The following is an 11,969-nucleotide window of genomic DNA, read 5'->3' as shown; positions in this document are numbered from 1 at the left end:
CCCCCCCCTGGGTCAAACTTTTGTCGATTAGTTCCCCATCTCAGGACCGCGCCCAGGCCTTCTCATCATCCCTAAACGGATTGAAATACGGCACATCCCCCTTCACCTCCTCAAAACACCTCTCCACCGCAGCCACCAACTCTTCGCTCAACGGGCCCTTCTCCAACGCCGTCAAACTCCCCTCCACTTGCGCCTCCGTCCTCGCCCCAAAGACGATCCCATCCCCAGCCTCGCCGCTCAGCTCGCTGTGGAAGCGCAGCCACCGCAGTGCGACCTCGTGACCCTCGACGCCACCAGCTCTGTCGGCCGCGGCGTGGAAATTCTCGAGGGCGTGAGTGAAAGAGGGTTTGCTGTAGATGGAGCTCAGGGCCTGGCCGATGCGGGAGTTGGAGGTGTGGCGGTGGCGGGCGCCGCGGTGGAAGAAGCCGGCGCAGCCGGGGGACCAGGCGTAGAGGCGGATGTTGTGGGCGCGGAGGATGGGGAGAAGGGTGGGGGTGATGGAGCGGACGATGGCGTTGTATTGGCCTTGGTAGACTGTGGGCGGGAGGTAGTTGTTGGTGCGGCAGAGGTGGAGGATGTCGAGGACCTGTAGACGGGGGAGTCAGTTTGGTCTGGACGTGGCGCGAAGGCTGGGCAGGAGTGAGAAAGGGGTGATACTTCGTCAGGTTCGTAGTTAGAGATGCCAAGTTCCTTGAACTTGCCGGCTTTGTGGGCGGTGTCGAGGGCCTGCAGGGTTTCCTTGAGTGGCACGCTGCGGTCGGGGATGTGCAGGTATAGGACGTTGACGGAGGGCACGTTTAGGTCTTTCAGAATAGCGTCGATTGAGGCGGCGATCCTATCGGCGCTGTGATCGCCAGGGTAGACCGAGTCGACCTTGCTGTCAATGGTAGCCCAAGTGGCGACATCGGTCTGGCCCAGGAGGGGTTCGGATGTGTGAGGGACACTCTACAGGTCAGACAGGGGCTCTGTTCAACTGTGCATGGCTCACTGAGGCGGATGTCCTCTTGCCGAGTCGATAATGGTGCAGCCATGCTTGCGACATATATTCAACGCAGACTGAGCGGCTTCTGGAGTGGCAAAGCCTGTCAGTGGGTCGGCGGGGTCCCCAATCGCATGCGCGCCAAAAACGACCTTGACAGACGGCATCGTGGTTGTAGCGGTACAGATAAGGGACGAGAGACGAGCAATGAGGGGTGGTTTCTAGCTTCGAGCGTGCGTACCTCTAGCGCCTGGTCTGTTCAGGGCGCTGCATTAGCATCTGTCTTGGGGGTTCCGCCATTTGCCGACATCGTCTTCTGTCACATAGATGGCATTATCGTGAACTCACGAAGCTTTCAAACTGCAATGTGCATTTTCTTGACGAGTCTCGTCGATCGAAAAGCGACATACCTACAGTAGATAGCTGTAGGATGGTAGGCAAGTACAGCAGTGCCACGCAGATGAGAGGTGGTGGACACCACCTTGGTCAAGCCGTGTCGCCAATAAGAAACAAACACATATCAACTTTCCCTGACACATCTTGAATATTGCTGGTCGTGCTCAGTGTCAAGGCTGGAAGATGGAGACAGCTCTTTTGAGGTACAAACTACAATCATTGATGGGCGCATCGGTTGATGAGGTGGCGGCCAAGCGTGTTGTTGCTTGGTGTTCGTGGCTGAAGTTATGGCGGGCTCCGTCGTTAGGTATCTTTCGGCCAAGCCAGAACAGCGGTCACGCGACTGTCGACAGCGCACGCCCCCAGGTCTCCACGCTATCTACCTGTACAGCAATTTATTATGCATTCGATGACCCATGCAGGCCGCGAGACAAGACCTTGAAAGGAAATGAGCTGCCAGCCGGACACGAGTTGTAGGTGTCGATAGGCTTTATCACCCGTGATTAGCGGCGGCAGAGGCGCCCGGGATGCCCAGAGGCCCCGCCCAGAATGACGTCGCCCGCCTAAAACAAGGCAATCACACTCAACGTCGACAATTTAATCTCTTTTCTCTCGCCGTATGCCGGCACGGAAAACTCTCCCAATAACTCTTGACGCCCGCTCTGTGGCGAGCGACAAGCACCATCTGTGGCCACCCCGGTCATCCAGCAACAAATGCCGATGCCTGTCGCTCTCGGAGGAAACCTGGAATCAGGTTGCGGGGAGCGGCTACCGGAACCAGTCTCGTGGCTGGGCAGGCAAAAACCTGCTTTGTGGAGTCCCATGAGGCTCTGGAGCGGAGCAGGAGCCCGCCTTGTTTGCTCTTGGCTTGGGAGTCGACGCGTCTCGTGCCTCAATGCCACGAAGCGAGTGACGTATGGGGTGATGGGGTGCAATCAAGGTAAGTCATCGTTGGGTCACGTTGGCAGTGCGTCGTGTCACCGCAATCAACGACCGCGAAACTTGAATACTTAACCCACACGGCCGGTGGTGTGTTCAAGTCTTCCTTCCACTGCTTCAGTATCGCGTTTGAGCCCGAACCACAGCCACACCAAGTCCAGTCTAATCTTCCACCGCGACCATGCCCGTCCTTTCGCGCATGATCTCTATTCCTCTGCGCATTGGCGAAATCGCCTTTGCTGCAGTGGTCGCCGGCATCATTGGGTCCTACATGGATAGGAATTCGTCTTCCGACAACTGGTAAGCGCAGGTCCCCCTGCTCTCCCATCACTCATCCGTTGACCTGCTACAGGCCTCATGCCCGCTTCATCTACACCATCGTCGTTGCTGCCATCTCTATGCTGCTAGGCGTCATCTGGCTGATCCCCTTCTCCCGCGGCTTCTTCACCTGGGCCGTCGACATCTTCCTCTCTCTATGTTGGTTTGCTGCCTTTGGCCTGCTCGTCCAGTTTACTCGCGGGTCCTGCGACGCCCGCGCCTTCGACTGGAACGGCATAACGCGCGGCGGCACTTGCAACAGGTGGCGTGCTGTACAAGCCTTTGCATTCCTGAGTGCTGTCTTCTGGCTCACTAGCGCCATTGTTGGTATCTGGTTCACTCGGCGAGAGAGACGCAAGGTCGCCGTTGATGCACCGTATGTCGAAGTTCCGACAGGCTTGTAATCATACACTGACCAAAGATATAGTCGTCAGCGTCGTGGCTGGTTCGGTCGCTCGCGCGTCTAGGTTCGGACTGAACCAGGCCCCTCCGTCGGTGCTTGGTCAAAGTGACCGCACAGTTGGATCACTGACGTCCGGGAATGGTCCAAAAGGCCATGTAAAGAGCCGCAAAAACATGATTGAAAGGAGATTACCAGAGACTGAGATTGATAAGCGTACTTGGTTGCTCGAAATATTGTTATTTGAGCCACAGGAGTTGGTCTGGCATCGACCGCGCACTTGATACCCACATACGTTAATACTGATGACCTAATAGCTTCACGGCCATAACTGCTGCATAGTGCCTTTCCACTCTGTAACACCTCTAGGGGCAGCCCTACCTGCTAGCAGCTTTCCAACTTCCATCCGCATCGTGTTCCTTTTTGCAGCACACTGTGCTCGATGGCAAAGTAGAGCCGCCCAACTTTTGCGAGCAATGCGGTAAGAATAGCCGTCCGGCGTCACCCCGCTTTAGATCTGTGGCAAGGGGGAAAGCCCGACCAGCAGAGCCGGGTTGCTGCTGTCGCCCCAGCGGCCAAATCTCAACAATTACCATTCACTTTTTGAACACCGCCTTCACTTCTTTGTAAGGCTTACTCGGGTTGCGAAATTGGTCAAACTGATGACAATAATGAATTCCAGCATTGACTGCTGGTTGAACGAGCATGACAGCCCAGATCATGTTCCAGAGGGGAAATCTGCCGCTCCTCGTGTTCTTTCGCAGATTCATGCAGTTCCCTTTGTCGGTGTGCAGAGCAAACAGCCCATCATTGGCGGTTACGTACTGACATCACTTCTCCGGCGGCACGCGTCCACACAGCATCTGTGCCCTGGCACTAGCTCGACTCAGCCCCGAAGTGGTCCAAAGTGCCTCTGAGGACTTTGGATAGACCTAACCCCAAAGATCTCTTCCCTTGACAATCTCAGCCTCATAACCCTTTTGTCTTCTTGCATGCCATGGCTCCCTTTCTATTTTCTACACCATCGAAACTATGTTCAAAGATGCATCATGCATAGTCCTTTGTCACTTCCAAGGAAACGGGCACGCTCCTGCCGATACTGGATGCAACATGGCTGATTACCGCTCGCCGTCAGTCAGCCTAGCCGTACGTGGTCCCAACAAGTACACTTCTCAGTTTCGTTCCGCCTAGAATGAAGTTATTACGCCTTAAAACGCGTGAAGCTCGTCCGGGCGAGATCAAGAACAATGAGACCTCAACGACAGCTATACTTTCAATAGGTCTGGAGGAGTTCAACGACAACGACATTCCACCATATGCTGTACTTTCTCACACATGGGAATCAAGACCCGAGCACGAGGTTCTCTTTTCCGATTTTCCAATGGAAACGAGGGTTTTGGAGAGAAAACCTGGCTACGCCAAACTTGTAAACTTCTGTTCCATTGCGAAGTCAAAAGGATACAATTATGCCTGGATGGACACCTGCTGTATCAATAAAACGAGCACGACTGAGCTGGCCGAGGCCATCAACTCCATGTACAAATTGTATCAGCAAGCTGGTATATGTATCGCATATTTAAGCGATTTTGACTCAGCAGCAAGTAATGGGCATCGTCATCTTCGCGAACGATTACAGACATGCCGTTGGTGAGTATGGCCTTCCTTGATCAACCTACTGGGAGGAGATCAAAATTGAATCTCGGACTGCTGATGACTTGTCGTAACAGGTTTACTCGCGGTTGGACGCTCCAGGAGCTCATTGCCCCACGCTGGATGGAATTCTTCGGCCGCGACTGGCACTATATTGGGACAAAACGAGAGCTCAAAGAACACATCTCAAACATAACCCGTATTCCATGGAGAGTGCTGCTGGGCGACCCACCTGACACCTGTTCCATCGCCCAGCGTATGTCGTGGGCCGCCGGGCGTACGACAAAGAGGCCAGAAGATCGAGCATACAGTCTCCTGGGTATCTTCGATGTCAACTTACCGATGCTGTATGGCATGTCCGACGCGCAAAATGCTTTTGTGACCCTCCAGAAGGCCATTATGGAACACTCGGACGACCAGACAATTTTCGCCTGGACCCGTGCGCTACCAACTAAGGGCCGTGGACACTGCGGCCTCTTGGCCACGACTCCTGATGCGTTCGCCGACAGTGGACATGTTGTCCGGTCTCCCTCTCCTGTGATATTCAATCCAGAGGGATATGGATTCAAGAATGTGGGTCTGACACTCCAGATGTGCACGAAGCCTTATGCTGGTAGAACCTATCTTGCGTTGCTCGACTGTGTCGATGAACGGTTGCCAAGGGACCAATTCGCCATATTCGTGGAGCGTTTGGCTGACACCTCCCAGTTTGCTCGCGTTCGTGTAGGTGATGCCAGCATTCAGGCCATACGTCGTGGGGACTCCGATCGGGACTGGAAGGTGCAGAATATCTGTGTCCAGCAACGCCCTGGGCCGGCGGTGAATGAACGCTACGGATTTTGGCTCAGAACATTGGACATCCCTGGTCTCAGCCCAACAGAAGTGCGTCGATCCTTGGTCTGGTCAAATCGTCCGACAGAGCACGAGTCCAACAAGGGTTGGGTCTTTGATATAGCCAGTGGAACAACAAGTACTGCAGGCATCGTCTACCTCCCAAAACGGCAGCGCAACACATCACTGGGCCAGGTTCGATGGATCAAGATCGGGTTTGACGGCGACTTTTCACCGGTGATTCTCCTTGGGACTAGAACGACATTATGGGGCCCAACCCCTTTCAACCTCGCACCCAGCCCGAACAAACTGCCGCGGCAAAGTATTGGAGCCGGCCATTCGAGACCCGACTTAGGGTTCTTCAACGATCAATGGATGAAGCATGGGTCTAAATACGGCAAGTTCAAGTACGCAAACAAACCGCATCACCACGACGTAGCCCACGTCTACGACGGAAGTGGCCTTCCCGTCGATTCAGTGAGTATCATACGCGATGCAGAATCTAAAGAAATATCCCAGCGCACGTTCAAGATGCGAGCAGGTCTTGACCTGGACATCAAGATCGGCATGACGCGTTGCCTTGCGCCACCGGGTAGCAGTGAAGACGAGTCGACAAGCACGTGGTGGATTCGTACGATCGATATCACCGCCGCTTCACATGCATACTTAGCCTCTCCTACTCCTTCTCTTCCGTCTAGCGACGACTCTATGATATACATTCGCCGCAACCGACCCAGCGAAGACGTTGAGAGGCGAGGAAAGAAGGAACAGAGGACGCTTTTGGCTATGGCTGGGGCAGCACTGGCGGTCCCATTCCTGCATAGAGCGCTCTCATCCGAATCTGGACAGAATCTTATTCGCCACTTCACCGGAGAGTCCACGGAGAAACAACGAAAGATCGAGAGCGGTACCGCAGCGCCTCGCAGATAGGAGATGCCTACACGTGAACACAAGTCGATACCGACCATGTCCCGCTATGATGTAGCAGCAGTCCTCCAAGACGCCACCCGGTGCCAAGCTTCGGAGTCCAGAACAAGGTGGTCCTCGACGGTGGTACGTAAATGTGATAAATCCCGAGTCCTTCGAATTGTACTCATAAGTCCAATATCGACCTGAGTCAATCGTAACCTTCAACCAGAACGTCTTCTCTCCCATATCGAATATCGCGAAGCCGTGTACGCAACCAGCCCACCCCCTCCAGGTACCCCTTTGCCGAAAAGTCGGCCTGCCAGTCCTCAAGCAGCTCTGCCAGGCGAGGCCTCAAATCTTCAGCTTCCGAGACGGCGCACGCGACCAGCAGGCACAGAGGTATATAGCTTGCTCCCAGAGGTCTGTACCGGCAGCAAGCCGTCGCGAGATCCAAAACTTCCTGGGTAAGTTGAGTGGACTCGGCAGCGAGGAGCGATGTAGATTGTCCTAGTGCACGAAGGATGCCGTTGACGAGCAGAGATACTGCTAGCAGGAGGCCGTGCATGGTTTGGTGCAGAATCAGGCATTTCACCTCTGCTGAGGCTTCAGTGTCCCGTTTTCGGTCGAGCATTCGCTGTGCGATCTTGACTCGATCTCGCACCGTTGCTAAATCGCGAAGCGCCATCTGGTAAGTGGACCGGAGCTCAGTGTTGTGCAAAGATGGTCGATGCACGGAAGGGAGTAATCTTGCGAGATTGCGAAGGCTGAGGCTGTCAATGGGTCTACTCATTTTGTTGTGCTGAGTAATTGATAGTTGCTGCACAGGCACTTCCAGTCGGCGAATCTCCCAACTTTCAATGAGCTGGTAGAAGTGCTCGTCTGGCTCGATCGCGGGATTGAAGAGACCGTCGAATATCTGATCAGGTTTCAGCAATAGTGCTGGGTGGGGAAGGAGGTGGCCTATGCGTACGACGTCAAAACACATCGCCTTCAACAAGCCCAGATCGAATTCACTCTTCGCTTCGTTCATCGACGCGTAGCGGATGACTTGGAGAATACCGTTTGAGTGGCTTGCTGTTTGCGTACCTCTGATGCCCAAATAATACTGCAATACCCATCCATGTCAGTATCTGTCGAAGCCAACAAGCGGCGAATATCCTACCTGCGTGATCACCAATAGGAAGATTGCGCAAAGAGTGCAACTGCTACTTGCTAGAGTTGGACTGTTGAGTGTAGTCCTCAGCGCAGCCAGAGCGTCGATGTACTTCGCCCGCATGTCTTCGCAGACGACCTTCGTACGCAGGACCGGTAGAGCGGTAGAGAAACTCTCAGCTGCAGCGTCGAGGGCAGCATTGGCTCCAATTCGCCGAGGAACCTCCACGAGGAACGCGCCATAGACCCATAAATCGTATCTCGGGTCACTGACTTGCAGACCTTGGACGAATTGGTGCGCAATCCTGGGTCCTGTGGAGTCCTGCATCTGAGCTGTAAGCAAGGTTGTTGCAGGAGGTTGAGCCCGTGGAGCCGTTCGATACTTGGATGGCTGAGCTTTGAAAACGTATTGTTTTTTCCCGACACCGACGCAAGGTATTCTGAGTCGCTTGCATCTACTGCATTGAGGTTTGGCTTCGTCGCACTTTCACCGAGTCAGTGGTATCTGGCAATATGAGAGAAACGCTTGCCTTTTGTTTCTGTCGGCGGCAGTATTCACAGCTACGACTTGAAGGCACTCCGCCCATGACTGTATGGATCGATTCGGGTATTGCAGCGTAGGCGTCGTTTAGCAGATTGCAAGGATAACTAAGCTCTGTGCGTTTGCATCGGACTGATACCAGTTCTTCGCCTCTGGAAGCTCGCCAGATCAGGCGCGAGTGGAGGACCGATCCACACTCTCATAGGATATCGGCCATTGATCGAGACGCCAATCACCTCGGCAATGCTGCTGAGCGTGGAAAGAAAGGGTAGTAAAGATTTGCAGACACGGATGCGGTCTTTCGGACCTCGCGGCCCTGCTTGGTTTGCGGTTCATTCCTCGACGACCATCGGAAAGCGAAGCTCGTTGTCCTTTGCTGGCCCGTATTGACGTATTGTGTCCCATCAAGCTTTCCGCGAATCGAGCCAAGGTTCTTGGCTTGCAACCTTTGCCCCCTCACCGGGAACGGGGGCGGGATTAGTCAGGAGATCTACAACACGCTACGCATGATTTTGCCCAAGACGGTTAGGACACGGGCTGTACCAGTGATGATGTTGACCTTCCACGCGCCAAATGCTACGGTACGACTACAGCGTGCGCACCAATGATCTCAACAGAGCTCGGAGACTATCTACTCAGCTCAATCTTACAAAAACGAGCTCTGTACAATTTCAATAACAAGCCAATGGCTTGTGTATGGGGATCCCTGCTCGAGGGACTGTCTTCCGCCATACTCAGTCTTGGTCCTCGAAACTGAATATTCAGCCACATTGTGTCTAGCCATTTCAGGCGATATGCGCCGGTAGAGAAAGCTAGCTAGCTCACATCAACATTGACAGGAAGGCGAACATGACGTAGTCTCTACCTACTGCTGGGGTTCAATGCGCTATTGTGGTTGCGTAGCATCGATATGGAGAGCTATAAAGATGTCCTCCTCTCCTCAGCGACATTGAACTCAGGTCATATCAAATAAGTCCTTCGAGCTAAGAGGACCATACCTACTCACTCCGCATACACAACAACATGTATCACGGTGCCGCTCCTTTCCTGGCATCAACTGCTCTCCTCGGTATATGCGCAGCTCATCCTTTGCGCCCTCGGCAAACGGAACTGCAATGGGGTCCATGCGAGTTCGACTTCAATGCAACAATTCCCGTGGAATGCTCAACACTGGACGTCCCCCTCGATTGGACAAAGGAGGACTCGTCTGAGTCTCTAGAACTTGAGCTACTTCGCGTCAAAGCCTCAAAGCAACCAACCCTTGGTAGCGTAATATTCAATCCTGGAGGCCCGAGTGCACTGGGCACAAGATATGTTGCCGAACAACATACCTCCATGAACAGGTAAATTCGTTGATCCAGTAAAGAGAAACCAGAGCTGATATGTAGTACAGAGTTCTCGAGGGCCACTACGACCTCGTTGGCTTCGACATCCGCGGCACAGGACGCACTATTCCTTTTGCTTGCAACACAACAGCAATGCTAGAGTCAAACATGAAACGCGACCTCGACCTGCCGCAACGTGACATGGTCGAATGGCTCGAAAACGAAGGTTGGCAGAATGCTCAAGTGTTCGCTGATCAATGCTACAAAGACAACGAGAAGACCGGCAGTTACATCTCGACTGCTTTCATTGCACGCGATATGCTAGCCATCGTACATGCTCTCCAAGAGGACGACCTTCTCAGATTCTGGGGTGCGTCGTGGGGGTCAATACTCGGCCAGACATTTGCCTCCATGTTTCCGGACAAAGTCGATCGAATGTTTATCGAGTCTGTCATGGACCCGACTGACTACATGTCCGGGTTCTGGACTCACAACATGCTGGATACGGACAACTCGCTCGACAACTTTTTCAAGGAGTGCCTTGCCACACCCGAGCTGTGTACCCTGGCAAATATTACAGAGTCTGCTACAGTCAGCTCCCTACGGTCTGGGTTGTCTAAAGTCCTCAGCGAACTATACAGCACTCAAGAAACAGTTGAGCTGGGTTATCATGCCCAGCCACTGTATACAGCGCTCACGCCGGTGACGAGGTACGAAGATCTCAAGAACCGAATTTTCAACGCCCTCTACTACGTCTCTAGGTTCCCTGAACTCGACAGTGTTCTTACCGCGGCTATCACCAGGAACTTCAGCGCCATCGAGCCACCAGATGTCTCCCCTCCAGTCGATCGGCAAGAGATAATGGCTCAAGCCGGTGCTCATTCGCTGTTTGGTATTTCTTGTTTGGACGGTACCGTGCGCGCCGCAGAAGCCCGCGAGATCTACTCCTATGTCGAGGAGCAGCAAGCATCCAGTACTTTGGCCGACGGCTACATGCCGCTCATGTGGGCATGCCCCGCATGGCGTCTCGAACCAGCCGAACGATACACTGGACCCTTCACTGCGCGGACAAAGTCTCCCATATTGTTCGCAAATGGCCTTGCGGATCCTATCACTCCGATGGCGTACGCAAGAAAGGTACACGAGGCCTGGGAAGGTAGTGGGCTGTTGATACATGGAGGGCATGGTCATGGTGTGGACAACCATCCCTCGACGTGCACTGATCAAGTCATCCGAGCGTACTTCATCAACGGCACTATCCCGGAAGATGGAACCTTGTGCGAACCCAATCAGTCGGCTTTCCAGCAGGCATACGAGTACTTGAAAGAGGCCTAGCTTATGAATGGGCGAGACGACATTGGCCCAGAAACGTGATATACAGAAGTAATAAAAGCAAATACTTTTGCTATTATAGTATCGAATGTGGATCAGCTCTTGCCGGGGTTCGAGTCTACCTCACATACATTGCGGTTAGGTGTGATTCTGCTCATTTACCTACTGCGAGGCCACAATGCCAAGACAGACCTCTGCTGGTCATCTTCACCAGTCCACCAATCCACCGACTTGACAGCAACCTTGTTCCAATTCCACCTTCTCCCGTCTTGCTTCCTCTGATCACCAGCATCTGCCATCCTATACAGCTGAGACATGAAGCCTCTTTGCGACGTGTTTTTGTCAACGTCCATTGCTGTTCGCTGGCTACACATGGGCCCAGTCTCAATCGAAAGCCCGCATGAGAGCATGAGAGCATGCGACACCACTCCAGATCCATTCGCAACCTTGGCCGAACTATCCAGCAACTTTGGTAGGGACAAGGCTCGTTCCCCCGCAACTATGCCGGATTCGAATGAGATTCCCCGACTCGGACTCGGGTATTTCCTTGGCAGATCCTCTTCGACTTTCGTGGCTGCCTAGTTGGCATTGGACGTCCCTCCCCTCCTCCAAGGCTCGATAGTATTTCCTTCACACAACAAACCTCTACTTCCCGTCCGTACTGCCTCTTAACACAGCGGCAAAGTCACCAGACATGGCCACCTCTGCCCACCTTTCATTCACCATACCACATCCACCGCCGTCGCCTCCACCAGCAACAGCAGCAGCAGCAGCAACGCCACTCACGCTCCTAACCCTCCCCCCAGAGATCCGCACACACATCTACCACCACCTACACACCCCCACCAGCAACGCCGTCACCATCGTCGCCCAGAAAACCGACGTCTCCCACCAAAAAGCCGCCTCGGACAGCCTCCCGCCCACGATCCGCAACTCCACACGCCCCTTCCTAGCCATCTGCCGACAGATCCGCACCGAATACGCGCCCCTCATCTACCGGCACTCTTCCGCATCGCTAAGCATCGAGGTCCGCGGCAAAAGCGAGTGCGACTGGCACGGCGAATGGTTCGCCGCGATCGGGTGGTCGCCCTGTGGGAGGTTTCTGGAGTTTCCTGTGAAGCGCAGTGACAGGCCGCATGCGGGGACGAAACGGTTGCCAAGGGTGTTTTGTGAGCGGGTTGGAGGGTTGGAGATGGA

The 11,969-nt window shown here is 54.0% G+C and overlaps 5 protein-coding genes across 5 annotated transcripts; 3 read left to right on the top strand and 2 right to left on the bottom strand.

The window, feature by feature from the left end:
• Positions 1–40: 40 nt before the first annotated feature.
• On the bottom strand, positions 41–1,146 carry HMPREF1541_03636 (uncharacterized protein; the record flags this gene model as incomplete). Its single annotated transcript, XM_008717987.1, has 3 exons — positions 41–586; positions 658–943; positions 989–1,146. 3 exons carry the CDS (start codon positions 1,144–1,146, stop codon positions 41–43), a joined length of 990 nt encoding a protein of 329 aa, XP_008716209.1.
• A 1,349-nt stretch (positions 1,147–2,495) lies between these two features.
• Positions 2,496–3,036, top strand: HMPREF1541_03635 (uncharacterized protein; the record flags this gene model as incomplete). Its single annotated transcript, XM_008717986.1, has 2 exons — positions 2,496–2,614; positions 2,667–3,036. 2 exons carry the CDS (start codon positions 2,496–2,498, stop codon positions 3,034–3,036), a joined length of 489 nt encoding a protein of 162 aa, XP_008716208.1.
• A 1,188-nt stretch (positions 3,037–4,224) lies between these two features.
• Positions 4,225–6,443, top strand: HMPREF1541_03634 (uncharacterized protein; the record flags this gene model as incomplete). The annotated part of the gene is made up of 2 exons (XM_008717985.1): positions 4,225–4,679; positions 4,760–6,443. The coding sequence occupies 2 exons, from the start codon at positions 4,225–4,227 to the stop codon at positions 6,441–6,443; spliced, it is 2,139 nt and encodes a 712-aa protein (XP_008716207.1).
• A 187-nt stretch (positions 6,444–6,630) lies between these two features.
• HMPREF1541_03633 (uncharacterized protein) lies at positions 6,631–7,902 on the bottom strand (the record flags this gene model as incomplete). The annotated part of the gene is made up of 3 exons (XM_008717984.1): positions 6,631–7,338; positions 7,393–7,527; positions 7,585–7,902. The coding sequence occupies 3 exons, from the start codon at positions 7,900–7,902 to the stop codon at positions 6,631–6,633; spliced, it is 1,161 nt and encodes a 386-aa protein (XP_008716206.1).
• Positions 7,903–9,138: 1,236 nt separating this feature from the next.
• HMPREF1541_03632 (uncharacterized protein) lies at positions 9,139–10,775 on the top strand (the record flags this gene model as incomplete). Its single annotated transcript, XM_008717983.1, has 2 exons — positions 9,139–9,458; positions 9,509–10,775. The coding sequence occupies 2 exons, from the start codon at positions 9,139–9,141 to the stop codon at positions 10,773–10,775; spliced, it is 1,587 nt and encodes a 528-aa protein (XP_008716205.1).
• Positions 10,776–11,969: the final 1,194 nt, after the last annotated feature.

The sequence above is a fragment of the Cyphellophora europaea genome (assembly GCF_000365145.1).
Source record: "Cyphellophora europaea CBS 101466 unplaced genomic scaffold supercont1.3, whole genome shotgun sequence".
Taxonomy (NCBI): Eukaryota; Fungi; Ascomycota; class Eurotiomycetes; order Chaetothyriales; family Cyphellophoraceae; genus Cyphellophora; species Cyphellophora europaea.
This window is presented reverse-complemented; position numbering and strand designations above follow the sequence as displayed.